This window comes from Danio rerio, chromosome 3 (genome assembly GCF_052040795.2).
Source record: "Danio rerio strain M-AB ecotype USA chromosome 3, GRCz13ab, whole genome shotgun sequence".
NCBI lineage: Eukaryota > Metazoa > Chordata > Actinopteri > Cypriniformes > Danionidae > Danio > Danio rerio.
Window position 1 is genome coordinate 66,302,267 of NC_141023.1, and position 26,895 is coordinate 66,329,161.

Below are 26,895 nucleotides of genomic sequence, written 5' to 3' on the forward strand. Positions count from 1 at the left end.
AAATTATCCTGTTTTCGGTTTGAAATAAGAATATTTTCCTTTTTTTTAGGGAAAAACTCACTTAATTTTGACTCATTATTTCTGAAAACAAGACTATATTTATTGCTTGTCCAGAAAATGTTTCTTGATTTAAGGATTTTTAGATATTTGGACTAGTAATGAGACACAAACTCTTTTATTTCTGCAGTGCAGACCAAGGAAAATGTAAAATTGTGGTGTTTTTCAGAGTTTGTGGGAATGAAACAGACCAAAGTTGAAGACGAGAGCAGAGTGAAACCACTATCAAACCGACCTCTACATTCTCACCATAATAATATTTACAGCACATGTCAAACACTGCGAGAAGAAGTTTCAAAGCCTGAGGATAAAGTCACGTCAACCAAATATCACAACTGAAATATGAACCCAGCAGAATTTACCATTAAATACGGCACTACAGCAAAACAAAAGAGGCAACCGCTCCATATTCACTGCAATAAACGCTTCTCTCACTTAATTGTGCCTTGTCTCTAGTCCAAATATCCAAAAACTATTAAATAAAGAAGCTTTTGCTAGAAAAAGTAGATATTGAATTGTTTTTTAGAGGTAATGAGTCAAAATGAAGTGAGTTGTTCATTAAAACAAACAAAATAATCCTGTTTTTGGTTTGAAATAAGAATATTTTGCTTGTTTTTAGTAAAAAACTCACTTAATTTTGACTCATTATTTCCTAAAACATGAGAATATGATAAGAAAATGCTTCTTGATTTAAGAGTTTGTAGATATTTAGATATATGTAGGGGGAAAAACATAACTCCCTACATTAATCCCTGTCTATCAATGCCACGAACTCTCTGCATTGATCCTGAAGCAGTGTCGCCCCCAGAAATTTGTTCTTGGGGTGCCCAAGTAAAGCAACACCAAATCTCGGGGTGGCACACAAAACAATAATGAATTGTGTACATATTGTGAATAATAAGTAATGTTATACTTTTGTTTAATTAATTCCATTATTTACTCTTGAAATATTGCAATTTATTCCTTGAAATAATTCAGCAAATACATGTGCAAACCAAATAACAATCACTATTTAGCCTACTTTAAAAACACCTTTCGGGTGAGTTATTATCCACATACTTTTGTTGTACAGAATACAGTATATGCCATGTCTAAAATTAATGGAGATTAATGAATAAAACAAACAAATGAACAAACTGAACAAAAGACACTACTACACACACACACTTACAGAGCCTAATACTACCATTTATTCATGCTCTTTTTCGAGCTACAATATATTAGTACATATTCTTCTTTTGAGGTACTTTTTGCAAAATACACCCGCAAAATGATTGAGATTTTTGGCCCTTTTAAGTCACCCAGCAAAATTTGCTAAACAAGCTAGATTCTGAAAAGCTGATTTCAAAATGCATCTATTTATTCCTATTATTATTAATAATAATAATATTATAACCGTTTCATTTAAAAAATAATAATTTCTTAATAAAAAGTGTGCAAAGTCACATCGGTGGCGCTGATCAAACAATAATTCAGTAACCGCATTTTATTTATTAATTATTTATTTATTTATTTATTGAAATATTGTGTATTTACGCAAGTACATTAAATTAATAATTTCAACAACTAAATCATATTAGGGTTTCCCAGAGATGGGTTGCGGCTGGAAGGGCGTCCGCTGAGTAAAAACTTGCTGGATAAGTTGGCGGTTCATTCCACTGTGGCGACCCCGGATTAATAAAGGGACTAAGCTGACAAGAAAATGAATGAAATCATATAAGGGTGGCAAGAGTTTACACAAGGGTGGCCGTGACCCCTGTCCTGAAGGCTCAGCCTGAACACCCGCCGGTGACCTACTCACTCCTGCAGCTTCTCCACGATGGACGTCCAGCATTCTCCAGCCTCCGGCACCTAGACTGCAGCTCTGCACACGAAGTTTGGCCAGAGGAGAAATGGTCCCAACAGAGCCTGGTTTCTCTCGAGAAACTTTCCTTCACTTTGGTCAACTGGTGAAGTTTGTTCCTCCACTGTCGCCACTGGCTCGCTTGGTTTGGGATTTGTGGAGCTGCGCATTGATGGATTTGCTCTTCAGTGTTTGAACTCTCAGCGGTGAAACTCAAACCACACTCAACTAATCTGAACTCTGAAAACTGGACTGACACGGTTTCAGTTTACTAGAACTTCAGTGTTAATCTGCTTTGACACACTCGGTAAAGCGCTAGAGAAATAATGATGAATTGAATTGAAGCTGGATTCCCAATAGATAGCAAACGCTTTAATTTCACAATGGCAGTTCGACATCAAAAGCATGAGATTCCCAAGATTTCGGTGCATTTCTGAGTCCTTTAGAAAAAACGAGCGTTGGAGTTTAACGAACAGAAATGCGGGAGCCAGAAAGACTACAAGAGGCTCTTTTCCCCATTTACAAAAGGTATAGATTGGCCATCAGCAGCAGCGGCAGCAAACATTCCTGTAGAGCTGGAAGATTATACAGCGATCCATTACCAAGCATTCTCTGAGGACAGAATTCATAATGATGCATCACGTAAACTCCAACTTAATCACATTTATAAGGTAGAACAGGATACTCAGTTACATGGCAGAGATGCTCTTCAGCCCTAACAAACATATCGGTAAACTACAGTATGTACAGATACAGTCCGCTCTTGCAAAAACATGTCTCCTATAGTCAAAACATCTGAATATTCCTAGATCAAGAAGCATTTTATTAGAAAAGTGAAAAATATATGAAAAAATTAAGCATATTAATAGAGAATCTGCCAATGGGAAATGCTAAATATCCTTATTTAAATGCAAAAACGAGATTATTTGGCTTGTTTTAGAGAAAAACTCGCTTTGTTTTGATGTATTATTTGTAAAAACGAGATATTTTGGCACACATTATTGCCTAAATGCCCCCTAATATTTATTTGTATTCGTTTAAGTTGCATTTGTATGGTTTAGAGCTTTTTAAAGTGAGTTTTTCCTTAAAACAAGCAAAATAATCATATTTCAAAGTAAAAAGCAGATTATTTTGCTTGTTTTAAGGAAAATCTCACTTCATTTTGACTCATTAATACTAAAAATAAGACAAAATGTTTTGCTTGTCCAGAAAATCCTTCTTGATTCAAGGCTTTTTAGATATTTGGACCAGAAACGAGACACAAACTAAGAAAATAATTTGCAGTGCAGTCCATATTGCCAATGGGAAATGCTAAATATCCTTATTAAAATGCTAAAACAAGATTATTTTGCTTGTTTTAAGGGAAAACTCAATTAATTTTGATGTATTATTTGTGAAAATTAGATATTTTTGCACACAATGTTGCTTAAATTCCTCATACTATTTACTTGTGTTCATTTAAGTTTGATTTGTATGGCGTTTAGTTTTTTTTAAGTGAGTTTTTCCTTAAAACCAGCAAAATAATCTTATTTCAAACTTAAAAGTAGATTATTTTGCTAGTTTTAAGAAAAAACTTGCTTAATTTTGACTCTGAAAACAAGACAAAATGTTTTGCTTGTCCAGAAAATCCTTCTTGATTCAAGACTTTTTAGATATTTGGACCAGAAACGAGACACAAACTCAGAAAATAATTTGCAGAGCCGTCCATATTGTCTAACAGCAGAGCGAGGAAAAGCTCAGTCAAGTAGTTTGTTATGTACAGATAAGTTCCACACTTGCAAAAAATGTCTTGTTTCTAGGCAAAATATCAAAATATTCTTAAATCAGGAAGCTTTTTATTAGAAAAGTGAAAAATATATGAGAAAATTCAGCATAATAATAGAGAATCTGCCGATGGGAAATGGCAAATATCCTTATTGAAAACTTAATTTTGATGTATTATTTATGAAAACGAGATATTTTTGCACACATTGTTGCCTAAATTCCTCATAATATTTACTTGTGTTCATTTAAGTTGCATTTGTATGGCTTTGAGTTGTTTTTTAAGTGAATTTTTCCTTAAAACAAGCAAAATAATCTTATTTCAAAGTGAAAAGCAGATTATTTGGCTTGTTTTAAGGGAAAACTCACTTCATTTAGATGTTTTATTTCTGAAAACGAGATATTTTTGCACACAATGCTGCCTAAATTCTTCATAATATTTACCTGTATTCATTTAAGTTGCATTTGTATGGGTTTGAGTTTTTTTTGGCGCAAGTTTTTAAGTGAATTTGTCCTTAAAACCAGCAAAATAATCTGATTTCAAAGTGAAAAGTAGATTGTTTTGCTAGTTTTAAGGAAAAACTCACTTCATTTTGACTCTGAAAACAAGACAAAATGTTTTGCTTGTCTAGAAAAAGCTTCCTGATTCAAGACTTTTTAGAAATTTAGACCAGAAACGAGACACAAACTCAGAAAATATCTGTTAATTGTTTAACAGCAGACCGAGGAAAAGCTCAGTAAAGTAGTTTGTTATGTACAGATAAGTTCCACACTAACAAAAACATGTCTTGTTTCTAGGCAAAATATCAAAATATTCTTAAATCAGGAAGCTTTTTATTAGAAAAGCGAAAAATATATGAGCAAATTAAGCATAATAATAGAGAATCTGCCGATGGGAAATGGCAAATATCCTTATTTAAATGCTAAAACAAAATTATTTGGCTTGTTTTAAGGAAAAACTCACTTAATTTTGATGTATTATTTGTGGAAACGAGATATTTTTGCACACATTGTTGCTTAAATTCCTCATAATATTTACTTGTGTTCATTTAAGTTGCATTTGTATGACATTGAGTTGTTTTTTAAGTGAATTTCTCCTTGAAACAAGCAAAATAATCTTATTTCAAAGTGAAAAGCAGATTATTTGGCTTGTTTTAAGGGAAAACTTGCTTCGTTTAGATGTATTATTTGTAAAAACAAGATATTTTTGCGCACAATGCTGCCTAAATTCTTCATAATATTTATTTGTATTAATTTATTTAAGTTGTATGGGTTTGTATAAGTTTTTAAGTGAATTTGTCCTAAAAACCAGCAAAATAACCTTATTTCCAGGTGAAAAGTAGATTATTTGCTTGTTTTAAGGACAAACTCACTTCATTTTGACTCTGAAAATAAGACAATGTGTTTTGCTCGTCTAGAAAATGCTTCTTGATTCAAGACTTTTTAGATATTTGGACCAGAAACGAGACACAAACTCAGAAAATAATTTGCAGAGCCGTCCATATTGTCTAACAGCAGAGCGAGGAAAAGCTCAGTCAAGTAGTTTGTTATGTACAGATAAGTTCCACACTTGCAAAAAAATGTCTTGTTTCTTGGTGAAATATCAAAATATTCTTAAATCAGGAAGCATTTTATTAGAAAAGCGAAAAATATATGAGAAAATTCAGCATAATAATAGAGAATCTGCCGATGGGAAACGCTAAATATCCTTATTGAAAACTTAATTTTGACGTATTATTATTTATGAAAACGAGATATTTTTGCACACATTGTTGCTTAAATTCCTCATAATATTTAGTTGTATTTATTTAAGTCGCATTTGTATGGCTTTGAGTTGTTTTTTAAAGTGAATTTTTCCTTAAAACAAACAAAATAATCTTATTTCAAAGTGAAAAGCAGATTATTTGGCTTGTTTTAAGGGAAAACTCGGTTCGTTTAGATGTTTTATTTGTGAAAACGAGATAATTTTGGGCACAATGCTGCCTAAATTTTTCATAATATTTATTTGTATTAATTTATTTAAGTTGTATGGGTTTGTATAAGTTTTTAAGTGAATTTGTCCTCAAAACCAGCAAAATAACCTTATTTCCAGGTGAAAAGTAGATTATTTGCTTGTTTTAAGGACAAACTCACTTCATTTTGACTCTGAAAATAAGACAATGTGTTTTGCTTGTCCAGAAAATGCTTCCTGATTCAAGACTTTTTAGATATTTGGACCAGAAACAAGAATCAACTAAGAAAATAATTTGCAGAGCCGTCCATATTGTCTAACAGCAGAGCGAGGAAAAGCTCAGTCAAGTAGTTTGTTATGTACAGATAAGTTCCACACTTGCAAAAAAATGTCTTGTTTCTAGGTGAAATATCAAAATATTCTTAAATCAGGAAGCTTTTTATTAGAAAAGCGAAAAATATATGAGAAAATTCAGCATAATAATAGAGAATCTGCCAATGGGAAACGCTAAATATCCTTATTTAAATGCTAAAATTAGATTATTAGGGTTGTTTTAAGGGAAAACTTGCTTCGTTTTGACATTATTTGTGGAAACGAGATATTTTTGCACATGTTCTCTCAATTCCTCATAATATTTACTTGTATTCATTTAAGTTGCATTTGTTTGGCTTTAAGTTTCTTTGTACAAGTTTTTAAGTGAGTTTGTCCAAAAAACAAGCAAAATTATTATTATTTTAAAGTGAAAAGTAGATTATTTAGCTTGCTTTAATCGAAAATTTCACTTTAATTTTGACTTAATATATCTGAAAGCAAGACTATACGTTTTGCTTGTCCAGAAATTGCTTCTGGATTTAAGAGGTTTTGGTTTTCTTTAGGATTTAAGAAGTTAGGATTTAGAAAAGTAGACATTGTTGAGTTGTTTTTGAAGTAATGAGTCAAAATGAAGCGAGTTTTTCATTAAAACAAGCAAAATTATCCTGTTTTCAGTTTGAAATAAGAATATTTTGCTTTTTTTTAGGGAAAAACTCACTTAATTTTGACTCATTATTTCTGAAAACAAGACTATATTTATTGCTTGTCCAGAAAATACTTCCTGATTTAAGGATTTTTAGATATTTGGACTAGTAATGAGACACAAACTCTTTTATTTCTGCAGTGCAGACCAAGAAAAATGTAAAATTGTGGTGTTTTTCAGAGTTTGTGGGAATGAAACAGACCAAAGTTGAAGACGAGAGCAGAGTGAAACCACTATCAAACCGACCTCTACATTTTCACCATAATAATATTTACAGCACATGTCAAACACTGCGAGAAGAAGTTTCAAAGCCTGAGGATAAAGTCACGTCAACCAAATATCACAACTGAAATATGAACCCAGCAGAATTTACCATTAAATACGGCACTACAGCAAAACAAAAGAGGCAACCGCTCCATATTCACTGCAATAAACGCTTCTCTCACTTAATTGTGCCTTGTCTCTAGTCCAAATATCCAAAAACTCTTAAATCAAGAAGCCTTTTCTAAAAAAGTAGATATTAAGTTGTTTTTTTAGAAGTAATGAGCCATAATGAAGCGAGTTATTCCTTAAAACAAGGTAAATAATCCTGTTTTCAGTTTGAAATGAGAATATTTGGCTTGTTTTAAGGTAAAACTCACTTAATTTTGACTCATTATTTCTAAAAAACAAGACAAAATGATAAGAAAATGCGTCTTGATTTAAGAGTTTTCAGATATTTGTACTAGAAACGAGACAAAAACTCAATATTTATTGCAGTGTGTTCGGGGAAAACATGGCTCAGAAGGAAGGAGTATGAAAAGAAAGCAGATTAATCTCTGTCTATCAATGGGACGATCTCCTGAGATATCTTTTAACAGTGATCTGCAATGCTTTCAGAAACCAGAATGCACTTTTTGGCCTTTTGTATATTAGAGGGATCGTTCACGCAAACATGAATGTTCTGTCGTCATTTGCTCTCCCTAGAACTCAAAAGAAGATATTTAGAAAAATGTTGGAAACCGTTGACTTCCCGTGTTTGTTTGTCCTGCTGTGGAAATCAATGGTTACAGGTTTTAGCATTCTTCAAAGTATCTTCCTTAGTGTTTACCAGAAGAAAGAAACTGGTAAAGGAAACACTTGAGGGAGAGTAAATAGTGAGTATATTTAGATTTGTGTGTGAACGATCCCTTCAACTCCCAGTGTAAAACATGAGCTTTCACAGGTTGAGAAGCCACTGTGTGTGTGTGTGTGTGTATTCATGTAAGTATGTGTGTGTTAGTTTTGGAAATTGATTCACTGAGTGTCAAACAGACACACTGCAGTGGTGTGTTTTGTGTGTGTAACTGTTTGTGTTTAAGTTTGTGTTCGTGTATATGTGTGTATTCATGTAAGTGTGTGTGTGTGTGTGTTAGTTTGGGAAACTGATTCACTGAGTGTCAAACAGACACACTGCAGTGGTGTGTTTTAATGTGTGTTTCCGTTTGTGTGTATGTTTGTGTCCATGTATATGTGTGTGTGTGTGTGTGTGTGTGTTAGTTTGGGAAATTGATTCACTGCGTGTCAAACAGACACACTGCAGTGGTGTGTTTTGTGTGTGTAACTGTTTGTTTTTAAGTTTGTGTTCATGTATATCTGTGTATTCATGTAAGTGTGTGTGTGTGTGTGTGTGTGTTAGTTTGGGAAACTGATTCAATGAGAGTTAAACAGACACACTGCAGTGGTGTGTTTTAATGTGTGTTTCCGTTTGTGTATGTTTGTGTTCATATATATGTGTGTATTTATGTAAGTGTGTGTGTGTGTGTGTGTGTGTGTGTGTGTGTGTGTGTGTGTGTGTGTGTGTGTGTGTTAGTTTGGGAAAATGATTTACTGATTGTCAAACAGACACACTGCAGTGGTGTGTTTTGTTTGTGTTTCCGTTTGTGTGTATGTTTGTGTTCATGTATATGTTTGTATTTATGTAAGTGTGTGTGTGTGTGTGTGTGTGTGTGTGTGTGTTAGTTTGGGAAATTTATTCACTGCGTGTCAAACATACACACTGCAGTGGTGTGTTTTGTGTGTGTTTCCGCGTGTGTGTATTTATGTGAGGGTGTGTGTGTGTGTGAGTGTGTGTGTGTGTGTTTGTGTTAGTTTAGGAAATTGATTTACTGATTGTCAAACAGACACACTGCAGTGGAGTGTTTTGTGTGTGTTTCCGTGTGTGTGTGTGTGTGTGTGTGTGTGTGTACATATGTATGTAAGTATGTGTGTGTGTTAGTTTGGGAAACTGATTCAGTGTTAAACAGACACACTGCAGTGGTGTGTTTCTGTGTGTTTGTGTTTATGTGTGTGTGTGTATGTGTGTGTGTGTGTGTGTGTGTGTGTGAGAGTGTTTGGGAAACTGTAAATATGTTTCAGCATTAGCGAGGGACTGATTGAGTGTCAAACAGACACACTGCAGTGATGTGTTTTGCTAAACGAAGGCCAGAACTGTGGTTTACTCGGGCTGCGGGCTGCTGGAGCCCCAGGAAAAGAGACTGGGAAGGCGGAAGGCAGAGTCTCTGCGTGCCGGGTCGGGAAGAGTCAGGGTCTCTGGAGCGGACTTCTTCCTCGGTCTGTCTTTGGGCACGGATAGGAAGTCTGGAGCTTCGGTGGAGAGCGGTGTGGAGGGCGCGCTGGACGGCCCGCTGCGGGCACAGGCTGGCAGCGGCGTCTCGCTGATGGCAATGGCTGGGGGAAATGTCCCCAACTTCTTATTGGTGGCTTCCTGAGTGGCTCGCTCATATTCCCTCACCTCCTCCATCGTCATATCTTTAAAACAAGCAAAGTAAACATACATTTCTATCAGTAGCAAATGGTGGAAACGCTGCACAAATGCTGTTTTGTCTTGTTTCTACCCCAAATATCTACACACATGCCAAAATCAAGAAACATTTTCTAGACAAGCAAAAATATACAAATCCAAAATCAAACAAAAGTGCTTCAGGGGTGAATAATATGTCGGCGCTCTTTGGATAAATGAATCATGAATCATAAATCCAAGGCATTCAAATAGTAAGTGAATAAAATTAAAAGGGCTTTATTAACAGGGCTATTATTAAAAAAAACAGCACTATTGTGCACCACACCTTTGTGTTTCCCATGCTAAATCACTGATAACCCCGCCCTGAATCACCTATAACCCCTTCCTAAATCAATGGTAGTCCTAGCCTAAATGACTGATACACTGCCTTACATTACTGACAGCCCCACCCAAGGACAGACAGGCCCCCTCCAAATTAAACCAGAGCCCCGCCCTAAAACACTGATTGTCCTACTTTAAATCACTGATAACTCCGCCCTAAAGCACTGATAGCCCCACCCTAAATCAATGACAGCCCCACCCTAAATGACTAATAACTCCGCCTTAAAGCACTGATAGCCCCGCCCTAAAGAACTGACAGTCCTACTTTAAATGACTGATAACTCCGCCTTAAAGCACTGATAGCCCCGCCCTAAATCATTGATAGCACCATTCTAAATCAATGATAGCCCACCCCTATATGACTGATGACTCCGCCTTAAAACACTGATAGCCCCGCCCTGAATCACAGAGACACAGACAGCTCCGCCCTTAAGAACTGATAGTCCCACCATAAATGACTGATAACTCTGCCTTAAATCACTGATAGTCCCACCCTAGGGGATGACAGCCCTACACTAAATCACTAATAGCCCCACCCTAAGGACAGAAAGACACGACCTAAAGGACTGATAGCCCCATCCTAAATCACTAATAGCCCCATCCTAAAGGACTGATAGCCCCACCCTAAACGCCCTAAAGGACTGATAGCCCCACCCTAAATCACTAATAGCCTCACCCTAAAGGACTGATAGCCCCACCCTAAATCACTAATAGCCCCACCCTAAAGGACTGATTGCCCCACCCTAAAGAATAGACACACACGCCCTAAAGGAATAATATCCCCGCCTTAAAGGACTGATAGCCCCCACCCAAAAGTACTGATAGCCCCACCCTAAAGGACTGATAGCCCCACCCTAAATGAATGATAGCCCCAACCTAAAGGACTGATAGCCCCACCCTAAAGGACTGATAGCCCTGCCCTAAAGAACTGATAGTCCTGCCCTAAAGGACTGATAGCCCCTACCTAAATGAATTATAGCCCCACCCTAAAGGACTGATAGCCCTACCCTAAATGAATGATAGCCCCACCCTAAATCACTGATAGCCCCACCCTAAAGAACTGATAGCCCCACCCTAAATCACTGATAGCCCTACCCTAAATGAATGATAGCCCCATCCTAAATCACTGATAGCCCCACCCAAAAGTACTGATAGCCCCACCCTAAATCACTGATAGCCCCACCCTAAAGAATTGATAGCCCCACCCTAAATCACTGATAGCCCCAACCTAAAAGACTGATAGCCCCACCCTAAAGGACTGATAGCCCCGCCCTAAAGAACTGATAGTCCTGCCCTAAAGGACTGATAGCCCCGCCCTAAAGAACTGATAGTCCTGCCCTAAAGGACTGATAGCCCCGCCCTAAAGAACTGATAGTCCTGCCCTAAAGGACTGATAGCCCCACCCAAAAGTACTGATAGCCCCACCCTAAATCACTGATAGCCCCAGCCTAAAGAACTGATAGCCCCACCCTAAATCACTGATAGCCCTACCCTAAATGAATGATAGCCCCATCCTAAATCACTGATAGCCCCACCCAAAAGTACTGATAGCCCCACCCTAAATCACTGATAGCCCCACCCTAAAGAATTGATAGCCCCACCCTAAATCACTGATAGCCCCAACCTAAAAGACTGATAGCCCCACCCTAAAGGACTGATAGCCCCGCCCTAAAGAACTGATAGTCCTGCCCTAAAGGACTGATAGCCCCGCCCTAAAGAACTGATAGTCCTGCCCTAAAGGACTGATAGCCCCGCCCTAAAGAACTGATAGTCCTGCCCTAAAGGACTGATAGCCCCACCCAAAAGTACTGATAGCCCCACCCTAAATCACTGATAGCCCCAGCCTAAAGGACTGATAGCCCTACCCTGAATGAATGATAGCCCCACCCTAAATCACTGATAGCCCCACCCTAAAGAACTGATAGCTCCACCCTAAATCACTGATAGCCCCACCCAAAAGTACTGATAGCCCCGCCCTAAAGAACTGATAGTCCTGCCCTAAAGGACTGATAGCCCCACCCTAAATGAATGATAGCCCCACCCTAAAGGACTGATAGTCCCGCCCTAAAGGACTGATAGCCCCACCCTAAATGAATGATAGCCCCACCCTAAAGGACTGATAGTCCCGCCCTAAAGAACTGATAGCCCCACCCTAACTGAATGATAGCCCCACCCTAAACCACAGTACCGCCCTAAAGGCTTGATAGCCTCACCCTTAAAGATTGATAGCCCTACCCTATAGGACTAATAGCCTCCCCCTACAATACTGATAGTTCCCCCCTAAAGGCCTGATAACCCCGCCCCCCAAGTGCATACCATGCGACCAGAAGTGAAGAATCATTGTTTCAATGGTGGAGGGAGGGTTAGGGTGTTTGATTAAAGATTATGAGGGCAAATTGATTTTTACAAAAGAATGAAGTGCACAGACTCATCGTTTACACACTACTGTATACATATAAAAACAAGACGAGTACATTTTAATTTCCTGACGTCTTTAAGGAGTTCATCGATAACTGACAACATAAGACGACCATGCCTCCCTTCTTTTTGGGGTGTACTTTCCTAAGATAAAGAGAAAAACTGAATCTCTTGAAAGTGTTCACGACTGAACAACTTGCTTCAGGAAGTCTCATCCAATCAGTGAGGTCAAGGTCCTCGATGAGAACATGAAGAAAACTTGAGTGTCTCATCTCTCTTTTTGTGTGTTTGTGACTCATGTCGAGACTAAACACAGTTGTGCATCACGACTGCGTTCAGGCATCCGCGAGGTTCAGTTAGTCATGACTCTGGGACAAAACAAAGTCAACACAAAAGAGACTGCGGCAAAGGTGAAAAACATGACTAAACCGCAATCTGACAGCAAAACTCACCAATCCATTCGTCAACCCAAGCGAAAGCCTGTCTGTGACCCAAGAGCAGCACATCCCTCACCACCTACAGAAAGAGAAAACAGAAATATACAGGGTTGGTGCGGGCGCTGGGGGCTCGTCCGGGATATAAATGCGACAATGTGAAAGTAACCTTATGCACAAACTGCTCCACGCGCGTCTGAAGTCCCCACACCTCAAACTTCACGGTCACCAGCTTATAGGAGCACATGATGGGGTCCTGCGTGTCTCTCCAGCCCTCCTTCAGCATTCCCCGCGATGTCTTCTGGGATTTGAACTGCCGTGGGTCCTGGAGTTGGAAGTACAAATATACAGTGGCGGAAATAAGTATTGAACACGCCACCATTTATCTCAGGAAACATATTTATAAAGATGCTGTGCGCTTGAAATTTTCACCAAACGTCGATAACAACCAAATAAACCCGTACATGCAAAGAAAACCAAACTTCTTAGGTTACAAATAAAAAAAAACATTGAACACATGAAGGAAGGAAGGTGTGTAAAAGCATGTAAAGCCCATACAGCAGCTGAAATCTCTCTGTGGTTCTTCAGCAACCCTCTGCCCAGTGTTCCCAGACAGTGTTGTACAATAATTTCGACCTCTGTACGATGTATGATCAATAATTAAAAATAAAATCCTATAATGTACGATAATTTCAGAATTTTACGACATTTAAAATTAATTTCATTGTAAACTTGGAGCTTCTATACTTATTAATCTAGCTGCATCTTTTGTCGGCTGTCTGTGAGGACAACGTGGAGTTTTCGGTCTCATCTTAGCTTACATTTGCTCAGCCAATCAACATGGAGAATGGCTCTCTCTCATGAGTTAACCTTCCTGCCGCATGGAGCCCAGCTTAAGTCAGTCGTTTTAGTTTGAGGTTGATTGTTTAAGTTTTAAAAAGTAGTGTTGAAAAGGAAGAGGAGAAGGACGGGGGAGTTTACCCTTGATGTTCTTGTTTTTCCCCGTTCAAATGCGTCATGTGAACGTGTTTTTCTAAAGTTAATCTCATCAAAACAAAATGCAAAGAGAAGCAAACTTCTTAGGTTACAAATGAAAAAAATTTAACACATGAAGGAAGGAAGGTGTGTAAAAGCATGTAAAGCCCATACAGCAGCTGAAATCTCTCTGTGGTTCTTCAGCAACGCTCTGCCCAGTGTTGCCAGACGTACAATAATCATCGTATCTGTACAATAATTTCGGCCTCTGTACGATGTATGATCAATAATTAAAAATAAAATCCTATAATGTACGATAATCTCAGAATTTTACGACATTTAAAATTAATTTCATTGTAAACTTGGAGCTTCTACACTTATTAATCTAGCTGCATCTTTTGTCGGCTGTCTGTGAGGAGAACGTGGAGTTTTCGGTCTCATCTTAGCTTACATTTGCTCAGCCAATCAACATGGAGAATGGCTCTCTCTCATGAGTTAACCTTCCTGCCTCATGGGGCCATGCTTAAGTCAGCCGTTTCAGGTTGAGGTTGATTGTTTAAGCAATAAAGTTTTAAAAAGTAGTGCTGAAAAGGAAGGGGCGAGGCAGTGGCGCAGTAGGTAGTGCTGTCGCCTCACAGCAAGAAAGTCGCTGGGTTGAACCTCGGCTCAGTTGGCGTTTCTGTGTGGAGTTTGCATGTTCTCCCTGCCTTCGCGTGGGTTTCCTCCGGGTGCTCCGGTTTCCCCCACAGTCCAAAGACATGCGGTACAGGTGAATTGTGTAGGCTGAGTTGTCCGTAGTGTATGAGTGTGTGTGTGTGTGGATGTTTCCAAGAAATGGGTTGCGGCTGGAAGGGCATCCGCTGCGTAAAAACTTGCTGGATAAGTTGGCGGTTCATTCCACTGTGGTAACCCCGGATTAATAAAGGGACTAAGCCGACAAGAAAATGAATGAATGAATGAATGAAAAGGAAGGGGAGCTTGCCCTTGATGTTCTTGTTTTCCCCGTTCAAATGCGTCATGTGAACGTGTTTTTCCAAAGTTAATCTCATCAAAACAAAGCCACGAACTCAGCTCATTACAGATACTCTGAATGGGCTCGTGCACACCTCAGAGTGTGTCCAAAATTCAGGAGGGTGCACTGCTTTGTTAGGTTGCGGTGCATGACGGCATCCGATATGTACCCCAAAACGAATCCCTTAACACAGGGGTCACCAATCTCGATCCTGGAGGGCCGGTGTCCCTGCAGGGTTTTGCTCCAACTTGCCTCAACACACCTGCCTGGATGTTTTAAGTATACCTAGTAAGACCTTGATTAGCTTGTTCAGGTGTGTTTGATTAGGGTTGGAGCTAAAATCTGCAAGACACCGGCCCTCCAGGAACAAGTTTGGTGATCACTGCCTTAACATCTGGCAACACATGCAGGACAGCGACTCGGAGGAGGAGTTTGAACCTTCCCACTAAAGGCTGATCTTTACTTCTGCGTCAAACACATGCGTATGCTACGGCGCAGCCTACGCGTTGACGCATAACCCTACGGCGTTGCTGACGTGCACCTCTCAAAAAATGTAACTACACGTCACAACCACGCGTAGCGCAAGCTCTGTGATTGGTAGGCTTGGTAGCGCTGACGAGTCTGGGCAGAACCGAGAGCCCGATGGAGCGATTGTTTACAAGTGTGGAGTCCCGTGAAAAAGCTGCGGATGGAAAGTTTTGTTTTGTGTTTACCTCATGGTTAAAGTTGCCTCAAAATGAGCGAGTTTGAGCCACTTTTACATCCCGGAAGCGTTCAGAAAGAACAAAACAGCAGCAAAGAAACTCGACACAAAGACACATTGACACCACACTGCCAACTAGTGTTTTGGAAGTGTTAATGCAGACCAACAGAGACAGCGCGCATGCACAGCTACACGCGTTGCATACGCCGCTGGTTACGCTGGTCACTTGACGCAGAAGTATAAACCAGGCTTTATGTACGCCTAGTTTTTTTTACGTATCATGGTAATTTGCACGTTGTGTCAAAACGCTATTTGACTAGATAATAGCTGTATACACTCTGTTTGACTTGTGTACGATAATTTCCCGCCAAATACGATCATTTTGAGGCTCTGGTACAATACTTTGACATTTTCAATCAATCTGGCAACACTGCCTCCGGCCTCCCTCATGTTTAAATGAATACACAGCCAAGGAAACTCTCAAATTCTTTCAGAGAAAGAAAATCAAGCAGAAGAATGGCCCAGGCAGTCACCTGATCCGAATCCAATAGAGCAGTGTTTCTCAACTGGTGGGTCAGGACCCACTTTCAGTGTGTGTGTGGCCATAAAAACAACAAATGTTTAGTCTTTAAATAATTTTGCTTCTACCAGACTTTTATTTTGAAATGCGCGAGCTACAGCTATCCCGTTTGACATGTGAAATTTAATTTAATCACAGCAACAAATATGTCGAAGCGCAAGTCTGACCCAGAATATGTAAAGTATGGATTTACATATATTGACGACAAAAAAGGCTTAAAATCTCAGTCTGTCATTTGTAGTGACGTGCTCAAAACCAAAACATTTGTCGTTTTTACTTTGTATATTTCTATAATTTGAGACATTTGGTTAAATTCAATTCAGCTTTATTTGTATAGCCCTTTTACAATATCGATTGTGTCAAAGCAGCTCCACATAAACGGTCACAGTAACTGGATCAGGGTAGTTCAGTTTTTAGTGTTTAAGTTCAGTTCAGTTTAGCTCAGTTCAGTGTGGTTTAGAGTCCAAACACTGAAGAGCAAATTCATCGATGCGTAGCTCTACCGATCCTGAACCATGCAAGCCAGTGGCGACAGCAGAGAGGGAAGAAAAAACTTCACCGATAGGAGAGTGAAGAAAAAAAACCTTGAGAGAAACCAGACTCAGTTGGGCACGACCATTTCAATTTCTCCGCTGTAAATGACAGCAATAAAATGTTGTTTATTTGTAAGTCTTGCTGATTTTCCCATGATTTATCTGTCACTACTTGTGTATGTTAACAAATAAATACAAATTAATAACAATTCCTAAAAATATATTACAGTTTCCATGTATAAATGTGGGTCCCATGGCCAAACCAGTTGAGAACCACTGCAATAGAGAATACAGAATAAAGCTCAGATTTGATAGACGACATCCACAGAAGCATCAAGATTTTGACACACTGTTGAAGTCTGTGAGAAACTCAGACCTGAGGCTTCATTCTCCATATGAGAGGCATATTTGAGCTGCCGTCACCAAATAAGCCTTTAATATAAAGTATTAAACACATTTCAGTAGTTCAGCGCTTAATTTTTTAATTTGTTTTTTTTTTTTTTTATTAGTTTTAAGGAAAAACTCACTTAATTTTGACTTTTTTTTTTTCAAAAAATTTTATTTTAGACATTTGGACAAGAAAGAATTCAAAAACTCGAAGTAAGAAAAGCTTTTTTTTTTGACCAGCTCATAACAACAAAGCAAATCAATGAACCATAGCTCTTCCAGCGCTGGATATCTTAAAATAGAACAACTGGTAAATCCCCCTCAAATCCAACACGGTTACATTTTAAGATGCATTCCCGCATTGGTTGTCTTCTTCTATTTGTACGCAGTCTTATTATTTTTTGCATATTCTTACCCAGCTGTTCTGGCTGATGCGAAAAACTAAAAGCATCCTTCATCATTTTAATGCGCTCGCACAGCATTAGAGAGTGAATTTCACTGAAGAGCGATCGCCACTTTCCTCTACTCAACCTCAAGGACAGAACACTTGACGTGAATGCACATTAAATACACGATGGCGTTCCACAGGGTTCAGCACTTGACCTGTTTTTATTCTCCATTTTCGCAAAATAACCTCCAGATCTTTACCTCATCATTTTTTATGCAGATGACTCTTGATTTATTCTCTTTTCATCCACCGACAACCAAATATCATCAGGTATCAACTCATTTCTGGCAAGCGTTTCTGCCTGCACAACCCAGTTAATTAAAATCTGAGATGCTGATCATTCTGGCCGAGAAACAACCCCGTGAAGACCTTGTCATTTCATTAGACAACAAAACCGTCTCGCCCACGGAGAACGCCAGGATTCCTGGCCTCATAATCACAAGGAGGATTATTATATCTGAAGAATTAAACTCTGTTTGATTTATATTGATGGCAGCTATTGGCGACTGCTGTTCATGATCCGACGACCTAAGGCAGGGGCTGGGAACCTTTTGTCAGCAAAGAGCCATTTCTGATTTTTTTGGATAATGTATTTTTTTAAAGAGCCATTGAGTGTGTGTGTGTGTGTGTATGTATGTCTATATAAATATATATATATATATATAGAGAGAGAGAGAGAGAGAGAGAGAGAGAGAGAGAGAGAGAGAAAGAGAGAGAAAGAAAGAGAGAGAGAGAGAGAGAGAGAGAGAGAGAGAGAGAGAGAGAGAGAGAGGAACATAACCATTTTTAAAAAATGTCTGATGGTGAATCACACTAAACGTTTATTTTAGTTCCGTTAGGATTCCCTAAATGATTTACATTTGCTAAATGCCAGAATAATGAGGGAGGTTTTTTTTTTTTTTTGAGAATTTTTAAAATAATTTCTAGACAGTCAAAAGTTTACACACATTTCCTTGGTATTTTTTATAGCCTTGCTTTTAAACTGTATAACTTTGGTCAAATGTTTTGGGTCTCCTTCTACAAGCTTCTCACAATAGTTTGCAGGAGTTTTGGCCCATTCCTCCTGACAGAATTGCTGTAACTGAGTCAGATTTGTAGGCTGTCTTGCTCGCACAAGCCTTTTCAACTCTGCCCACACATTTTCTATAGGATTGAGATCAGGGCTTTGTGATGGCCACTGCAAAACATTCACTCTGCTGTCCTTAAAGCACATTTGAACTCATTTGGCAGTGTGCTCAGGGTCATGGTCTGTTTGGAAGACCCATTTGTGACCAAGTTTTAATGTCCTGGCTGATGTGTTGAGATGTTGCTTCAGTATTTCTCCATAATGTTCTTCATGACGCCATCTATGCTGTGAAGTGGACCAGTCCCTCCTGAAGCAAAACAGCCCCACAACATGATGCTGCCGTCCCCCATACTTCACAGTTGGGATGGTGTTCCTAGGCTTGTAAGCTTTCCCCTTTGTCCTCCAAATGTAACACTGCTCATTATGGCCAAACAGTTCAATCTTAGCTCCATCAGAGCACTGGACATGTCTCCAAACATGAGTCTTTTCCCAGTTTAATTCAGAAAATGGTAATCTGGCTTTGTTGTTGATTCTGGCTTGTTGATTCTCCATGTTGTCACACAAGGAAGCAGTGTGTTTGAGCTTTTCCTTCAATACTATTCTACAGTTGTGCCTCACATTAACTCAAATGTTGTCAATTAGCCAATCAGAAACTTCCAAAACCTTGACATCATCATCTGAGCTTTTCCAGAGGCAGAATAATCTTATTGTGTGTAAACTTGACTTTCAAGAAGAGTTATAACAATTTCTCAAACAATATCTCTCTCATTATTCTGCTATTAAGCAGAACAGAAACACATGTGATCATCCTGACTTACCTAAAAGAGAACAAGTTCAGTTACATTAACAGCTGACTTATCTTTTCTTTTTATACAGTGTTTCTAAACTTCTGCTTTCAACTATATATATATATATATATATATATATATATATATATATATATATATATATATATATAATTAGGCTTAAATGCTATGTGATTAGTCTTAAAAAAACAGGTCATCAACTGGTCGTCTTATGCATTTGCATATTCTGAGCCAGCAGTTCTAAACTAAAAGCAAACTTCATGTTTATACGCTTGCACAACATTTCATTTCATTGTAATTCTCTTGGGGCTTCTCCACACCGTAACTCTCCTGGATGTGGGATAGACACTGAAAGTCGACTCATTAAAGAACAATACATGTTTAACATTGTCCACAGTTCAAGATTTATAATGCTGGCACCATTGAAACAACATTAGATGGGGCTTTTCCCCACCATAACTCTTTCAGACATGGGAAAGACGATGCAAAACCACATTCAGCACACATACAAAGTCCTGGCTATGGAGGAAGAGGATACAGGTGGCCTGCCTGCAGTCCCGACCTGTCTCCAATAGAGAATGTGTGGTGCATTTTGCAATAAAGATTACTGTGATGAAGGTTACGGCCCTCTGGCCGCCGGAAAGAAGAAGGCGGAGAATCAACGAAGTTTTAAAATATTTAATAATAAAAGGGACGATCTAAACCAGGGGTGTTAACTCAATTCCTGGAGGGCCCTGCACAGTTTAGTTCCAACCCTGCTCCAACACACCTACTCAATTACTCAATTAGTTTGATTAGGTGTGTTTAATTAGGGTTGGAACTAAACTGTCCTTTTGGAACTGAGTTTGACCCCTGTGGTCTAAACCAAAACAAACAGGCGGCAGCTCCTCAAGGAGACTGACGTCAAACTGAAAACAAAAGTAAAACAATCTGTCCGGGCCCGGTCCTCTCTTGGCTTCCTCTGCCATCGTTCCTTCTCTTATAGTCCCGTGCTTATACTATGGGATTCGAGGCCGGTGCGCGCCACAGGTGAATCCACTAACGCCTCATTCCATTCCCACAGCTCTCAGCCCCGCCCCCTCACCACAACCCCGTGCTGTTCCCTACCTGAAGACTTGTTTGAAGGAAGAATGGGACAAAATGACGCCTGAAACACTTCACTACTTGGTGTCTTCAGTCCCTAAAAATCGTTTAAGTGTTGTGAAAAGAAATGTCAACATTACAAAGTGGGAATCGCTTAACTTTTTCGACATTTAAAAAAAAAACAAGCAACACATTAAATAATGTCTGCTGTAATGTCTGCAATGAAACACAAGTCAAAGGAAATTTAGAAATCACTACTTTCTTTTTTTTATTTGCGTTTTCCATAACGTTTTCCCATACTTTTAAGATCCGGGATTGTAGTTTATACTGTTGCTCTAGCACAGGGGTGTCCAAACTCAGTCCTGGAGCTAGGGCCGGGATCCTGCATAGTTTAGCGTCAACTTCCTTCAACACACCTGCCTGGAAGTTTTTGTACACCTCGAAAGAGCTTGATCAGCTGCTTCAGGTGTGTCTGATTGGGGTTGGAACTAAATCATGCAGGACACCGGCCCCTCCAGGACTGAGTTTGGACACCCCTGTTCTAGTGAAAATAGAAACGGTTTCTGTTTCGTGACACCACAGCAGATGGTGAAGACAAAAAACTCCTTTAAACATGATGGCTTTTATAGCGCATCGCTTCTACTTCAGACCCAGCGTAAATCTGCCTGCCCTGAGACGTGTTTTTATTAATCTAATGAGGGCTGCAGTCATCACTCCCAGGACTCCAGCTGCTCGCTTCCCTTTGCTTTTTAACTCCTCAGACAGAAACCACTGGATGCTCAGATAGCGGAAAAGCTCCTGTCAGAGAAAGATAACACTGCTCTCTCTCTCTCTCTCTCTCATCCATCCGACAGACACAGCGTGTGAAAATGAATGACTGCAGTGGTGCAGTGGAGAGCTGATTCAGAGTCTTGCGTGTATCCAGTAGAGAACTCAACAGCGTCCCTTTAATAATTCAGCACTGGCTTTAAAAATAACCCATAGTGCCTTGTTTTCGGCCATGCGAGCGAAGCGCTCCCCTGTTTTCATCAAAAAACAAAAACCCCATCAGCGCTAAACACCATATCAAGAGCTCGAATTAGTAAATCATACAGGTCAAACGCATGGAGGTGATTATGAAACATGGAGCACGGGAGAATTTCTACATCGTGTGTATATTAGTTATATACTAATATGCAAAACTCTTTTTTATAAGGGATTGTGTGGCAGCAGAGTGTGAATATAACCAGCTTCTCATAGTAAAAATGTATTAATGTTAGTTATTTTAAGCACACTTGATATAAACAGCCTGCAGAAACACTCTGATTGACATTCTTCCTTTTTATGATGTCATCAGAGGGGAAAAGCCCCGCCCACCCGTGACCATCTCTCCCTCATTAGCATAGGAGGTTAGCCCTGCTTTTGAATCTGCCACTATGCTGACACACAGGCATTTATAGCTCCGCCCTCTTTTAAAAAAGAGCACCATCTCATTTGCATTTAAAGCGACAGTCACCAAAACACCACAATTAGAATCAAAGCCTACACGGGGCAGTTTCAGAGCGCTAGTATTTTGAGCTGAAACTTCACTGCACACACTCTGGGGACTTGTTTTAGATCTTGTTAAACGGGGAATAATAGATGCCCTTTAATGAGATATTAGTTTATGTGTTTTTTTTTAATAAAAAAATCTTACCTCAGACTCTTTGTAGTAGCGTTCTGGGATCTCGTCGTAGGCGATGTCGACAATACACACCTCCGTTTCTTCATCTCGGAGCTCTGTGTCAAAGATCTAGAGAAGATGTAGGAAAATTGATCAACAATGATAATCTACTGTGTACATCTACACCGCAGAAACGTTTTCATCTCCAAATATCTCAAAGCTCTCAAATCAAGAAGCTTTTTCTAGACGAGCACAAAAAAAAAGTCTTGTTTTCAGGAATAACGAGTCAAAATTGAGGGAGTTTTTTTTTAAATGAGCAAAATAATCTGCCCTTAAGTGGGGTGAGCACAATATTCTCGTTTTCATTTTGACATATAATTTAGCGCACCGCATTGGCAGATGACTTTGCTTGTTTTAAAGAAAAACTCACTTAATTTTGACTGATTACTTCTAGAAAAAAAAAACAATACAATTTTTTGCTTGGATAGAAAACGCTTCTTGATTTACGACTAAACATACTGTTGTTATAATTCTTTTCTTGATTTTGAACAACTTTTATTTCATACAAATTGAGTTTGGCAAAAATATACAACAAGAATAATATTTAAACTTAAACTTTAAATAACTTAAAACAATAAAAAATAATAATCTAAAAAAATACAGCAATGACATACACTCACCGGCCACTTTATTAGGTACACCTGTCTAACTGCTTGTTAACACAAATGTCTAATCGGCCAATCACATGGCAGCAGCTCAATGCATTTAGGCATGTAGACATGGTCAAGACGATATGCTGCAGTTCAAAGCGAGCATCAGAATGGAGAAGAAAGGGGATTTAAGTGACTTTGAACGTGGCATGGTTGCTGGTGCCAGACGGGCTGCTCTGAGTATTTCAGAAACTGCTGATCTACTGGGATTTTCACGCACAGCTATCTCTAGGGTTAACAGAGAATGGTCTGAAGAAGAGGAAATATCCAGTGAGCGGCAGTTCTGTGGGCGCAAATGCCTTGTTGATGCCAGAGGTCAGAGGAGAATGGCCAGACTGGTTCCAGCTGATAGAAAGGCAACAGTAACTCAAATAAGCACTCGTTACAACCGAGCTCTGCAGAAGAGCATCTCTGAACACACAACACTCCAACCTTGAGGCGGATGGGCTACAGCAGCAGAAGAGCACACCGGGTGCCGCTCCTGTCAGCTAAGAACAGGAAACTGAGGCTACAATTCACACAGACTCACCAAAACTGGACAATAGAAGATTGGAGAAACGTTGCTGCTCTGATGAGTCTCCATTTCTGCTGACACATTCAGATGCTCGGCTCACAATTTGGCCTTAACAACATGAAAGCATGGATCATCCTGCCTTGTATCAGCGGTTCAGGCTGGTGGTGGTGGTGTAATGGTGTGGGGGAGATTTTCTTTGGGTCCATTAGTACCAATTGAGCATCAACGCCACAGCCTACCTGAGTATTGCTGCTGACCATGTCCATCCCTTTATGAGCACAGTGTCTCCATCTTCTGATGGCTACTTCCAGCAGGATAACGCAGCATGTCATAAAGCTCAATCATCTCAGACTGCTGAACATGACGATGAGTTCACTGTACTCAAATGGCCTCCACAGTCACCAGAGCTCAACCCAATAGAGCACAGTTGGGATGTGGTGGAACGGGAGATCGACATCATGGATGTGCAGCCGACAAATCAGCAGCACAGCATGATGCTATCATGTCAATATGGAGCAAAATCTCTGAGGAATATTTCCAGGATCTTGTTGAATCTCTGCCATGAAGGATTACGGCAGATCTGAAGACAAAACGGGGTCCAACCAAGTACTAGTAAGGTGTACCTAATAAAGTGGCCAGTGAGTGTATTCGTCTAATCTACATATACTTTTTTAATATCTATCAACTCAACAAAAGAGTCACCATCTAGACTCTCCAAAAAGTCATTAAATACTTTCTAAATAGACCAAAATATATGAATTTTGTTTATAAAAATATGTAATCCTCTTTATCCAAAGAGATACACCAGGAACTGGTGCAACGTTTCCCACAATTACATGTTTAGCTTCCAGCAAACTTAATACAATTAACAGCAATCTTTCATGCTTGGTGACTTTCGAGTTCAATAGACACATGCAATATACACAAACTGGTATCAAGAGGAATTACTTAACTACATATGATTCGACTTGCAATATTCAGTATTTTAACCCAAGGCTTTATAGTTCTTTTGGTGGTATAATTTCTTTACTAAAGCCTACGTTTATTTATTTATATCAAGAAATCTTAACAAAAATAATTATTTGGCTGGTTTCTACTGTGTATCTTTTTAAATCAGTCATTTATTTCTTGTGTTTACAATTAAAGTCAAAATTATTCACCCTGCAGAGAATTTATTTCCCAAATGATGTTGAACAGATTCAGGAATTTCTCACAGTATTTCCTATAGTATTTTTTCTTGTGGAGAAAGTCTTATTTGTTTTATTTCAGCTAGAATAAAAGAACATTTTAAGTCTATTTTAAGGTCAATATTATTCGCCCCTTCAGCAATATTAGTGTTGGATTGTCTCCAGAACAAACCACTGTTATACAATGACTTGCCTAATTACCCTAACTTTACCCTAATTACCCTAGTGAAGCCTTTACATGTCACTTTAAGCTGAACACTTCCTTTCGTTAAGCAGAAATCGAGCAAAGAAATAAACAAGAGGGCTAATAATTCTGACTGTATGTGATTATTTCTAGCAGTGTGCAGAGCTGATGCTGTCCACAGGAAGGAGCTCTCGGTCTGTGTGTGCGTCAATGGCAGTGCGTGTGCATTGCATAAGCTGCCGCTCATTGGGAGAGAGCCTAACAAAGACTTTAATGGGCGAGAGAGAGTTTCTCTTCAAAGGATCAGGTGCTTTCAGGTGAGAGAACGGCTCTCCTGTTGTCTGCCACCTGTGTGCCTCTGCCAATTATGTTGTAATTCTTTTCATTCCTGACTGACAGTACGCTTCAGGGATGGCACGGAGAGAAATGTACAAAACCTCTTTATTTAAAAAAAAAAGGAGAGTGCACTAGCTGCGAGAACAAGAAAAGGATGGGATGAAATTGTGAAACATTGAATGACATGACAGATAAGTAGATGAATGCTTTTTACAGTAAGGTATGCTGGACTTTTTTTTTTAAGTAGCACAGAAAGGAAAATCTGAATACTGGCTCTAACAAATAACACCGACCCTAAAGAAACACTGCATTTTTTTTTTTTGAAAAGGCTTATTTTATAGCTCCTTTAGAGTTAAACAGGTGAGTTTTATCATCTATCCAGCCAATCTTTGGGTCTGGCAGAAGCACTTTTAGCTTAGCTTAGCATAAGTCATTGAATCGGATTAGACCATTAGCATCCATATCCAAAACACAATAGAGGAACATTATTAAAATTATTTTTAAATAGGCTCATTTTACAGCTCTCTAGAGGTAATCAGTTCAGATTTGAATCCATACAGCCAGTCTTTGGGAACACTCTTAGCATAGCTTAGCATAAGTCATTGAATCGGATTAGACCATTAGCATCCTTATCCAAAACACAATAGAGGAACATTATTAATATTATTTTTAAATAGGCTCATTTTCAGCTCTCAAGAGGTAATCAGTTCAGATTTGAATCCATACAGCCGGTCTTTGGGAACACTCTTAGCATAGCTTAGCATAAGTCATTGAATCGGATTAGACCATTAGCATCTTAATTCAAAATACAAAAAGGAACATTATTATTATTATTATTATTTTAATTTAGAAAATAGGCTCATTTTACAGCTCTCTAGATGTAAACAGTTCAGTTTTAAATCCACGCAGCCAGTTTTTGGGTCTGGTGGAATCACTTTTAGCTTAGCTAAGCAAAATTCACTGAATCGGATTAGACCATTAGCATCTTGATCGAAAATGTTAAAAATAAAAACATTTTTAAAAGCTCATTTGAAAGCTCTCTGGATTTTTTTAATCCATTTTGGCAACCTTTATTTTTTATTTTTTGGCTTAGCTTAGCATAAATCATTAAATCGAATTAGACCATTATCATCTTAATTAAAAATGTAAAAAGGAACATAATTGTTATTTTAATTTTGGAAATAGGCTCATTTTACAGTTCTCTTGAAGTAAGGAGTTCAGTTTTGAATGCATTCAGCTAGTCTTTGGGTCTGGTGGAATCACTTTTAGCTTAGCTTAGCTTAAGTCATTGAATAAGATTAGACCATTAGTATCCTGATCCAAAATGTAAACAGGGACATTATTATTATTATTATTATTATTATTATTATTTTAAATAGGCTCATTTTACAGCTCTTTAGATGTAAACAGTTCAGCTTTGAATCCAAACTGCCAGTCTTTTGGAAATATTTTTAGCCTAGCTTAGCATAAGTCATTAAATCGTATAAGACCATTAGCATCTTAATTAAAAATGCAAAAAGGAACATAAATATTATTTAGGAAATTTTAGGAAATATGCTAATTTTTACAGCTCTCTAGAAGTAAACAGTTTAGTTTTAAATCCATGCAGCCAGTTTTTGGGTCTGGTGGAACCACTTTTAGCTTATCTTAGCATAATTCAATGAATCGGATTAGACCATTAGCATCTTGATCAAAAGTGTTACAAATAAACTTTTTAAAGGCTCATTTTACAGCTCTCTAGAGTTAAACTGGCTTACCATTTTAAAATCCATTCAGGCAAACTTCGGTACTGGCGAGAGCACTTTTAGCTTAGCTTAGCTTAAATCATTGAATCAGATTAGACCATTAGCATCCTGATCCAAAATGTAAAAAGGGAACATTAATATTTTTACTTTTTTTTTAAAGAGGTTCATTTTACAGCTTTCTAGAGGTAAACAGTTCAGCTTTGAATCTTTACAGCCAGTCTTTGGGTATGGTTGGAACACTTTTAGCTTAGCATAAGTCATCGAATCGGAACAGACCATTAGCATCCTGATAAAAAAATGTAAAAAAGAACATTGTTATTATTATTATTATTATTATTATTATTATTATTATTATTATTGGGA

The 26,895-nt window shown here is 38.6% G+C and overlaps 1 protein-coding gene across 9 annotated transcripts in view; it reads right to left on the reverse strand.

Annotated features, from left to right (window-relative positions):
- Positions 1-2,250: 2,250 nt before the first annotated feature.
- Positions 2,251-26,895, reverse strand: part of pitpnc1a (phosphatidylinositol transfer protein cytoplasmic 1a) — a 145,122-nt gene continuing 120,477 nt past the window's right edge. The window contains exons 5-11 of one of the 9 annotated variants that reach the window (XR_015481483.1): positions 21,890-21,985; positions 12,791-12,946; positions 12,640-12,703; positions 8,362-9,396; positions 5,896-8,088; positions 3,490-3,579; positions 2,251-3,076 (exon numbers count right to left, since the gene is read on the reverse strand). Coding sequence is in view for 1 of the 9 variants with exons in the window: in XM_087245462.1 (XP_087101588.1) it covers positions 9,083-9,396; positions 12,640-12,703; positions 12,791-12,907 (495 nt within the window). In the remaining 8 variants the exon portion in view is untranslated. Of the gene's footprint in view, positions 9,397-12,639; positions 12,704-12,790; positions 12,947-21,889; positions 21,986-26,895 lie in introns of all 9 variants that reach the window. The other 8 variants (XR_015941976.1, XR_015481484.1, XR_015481482.1 and 5 more) reach the window with 8 other exon arrangements.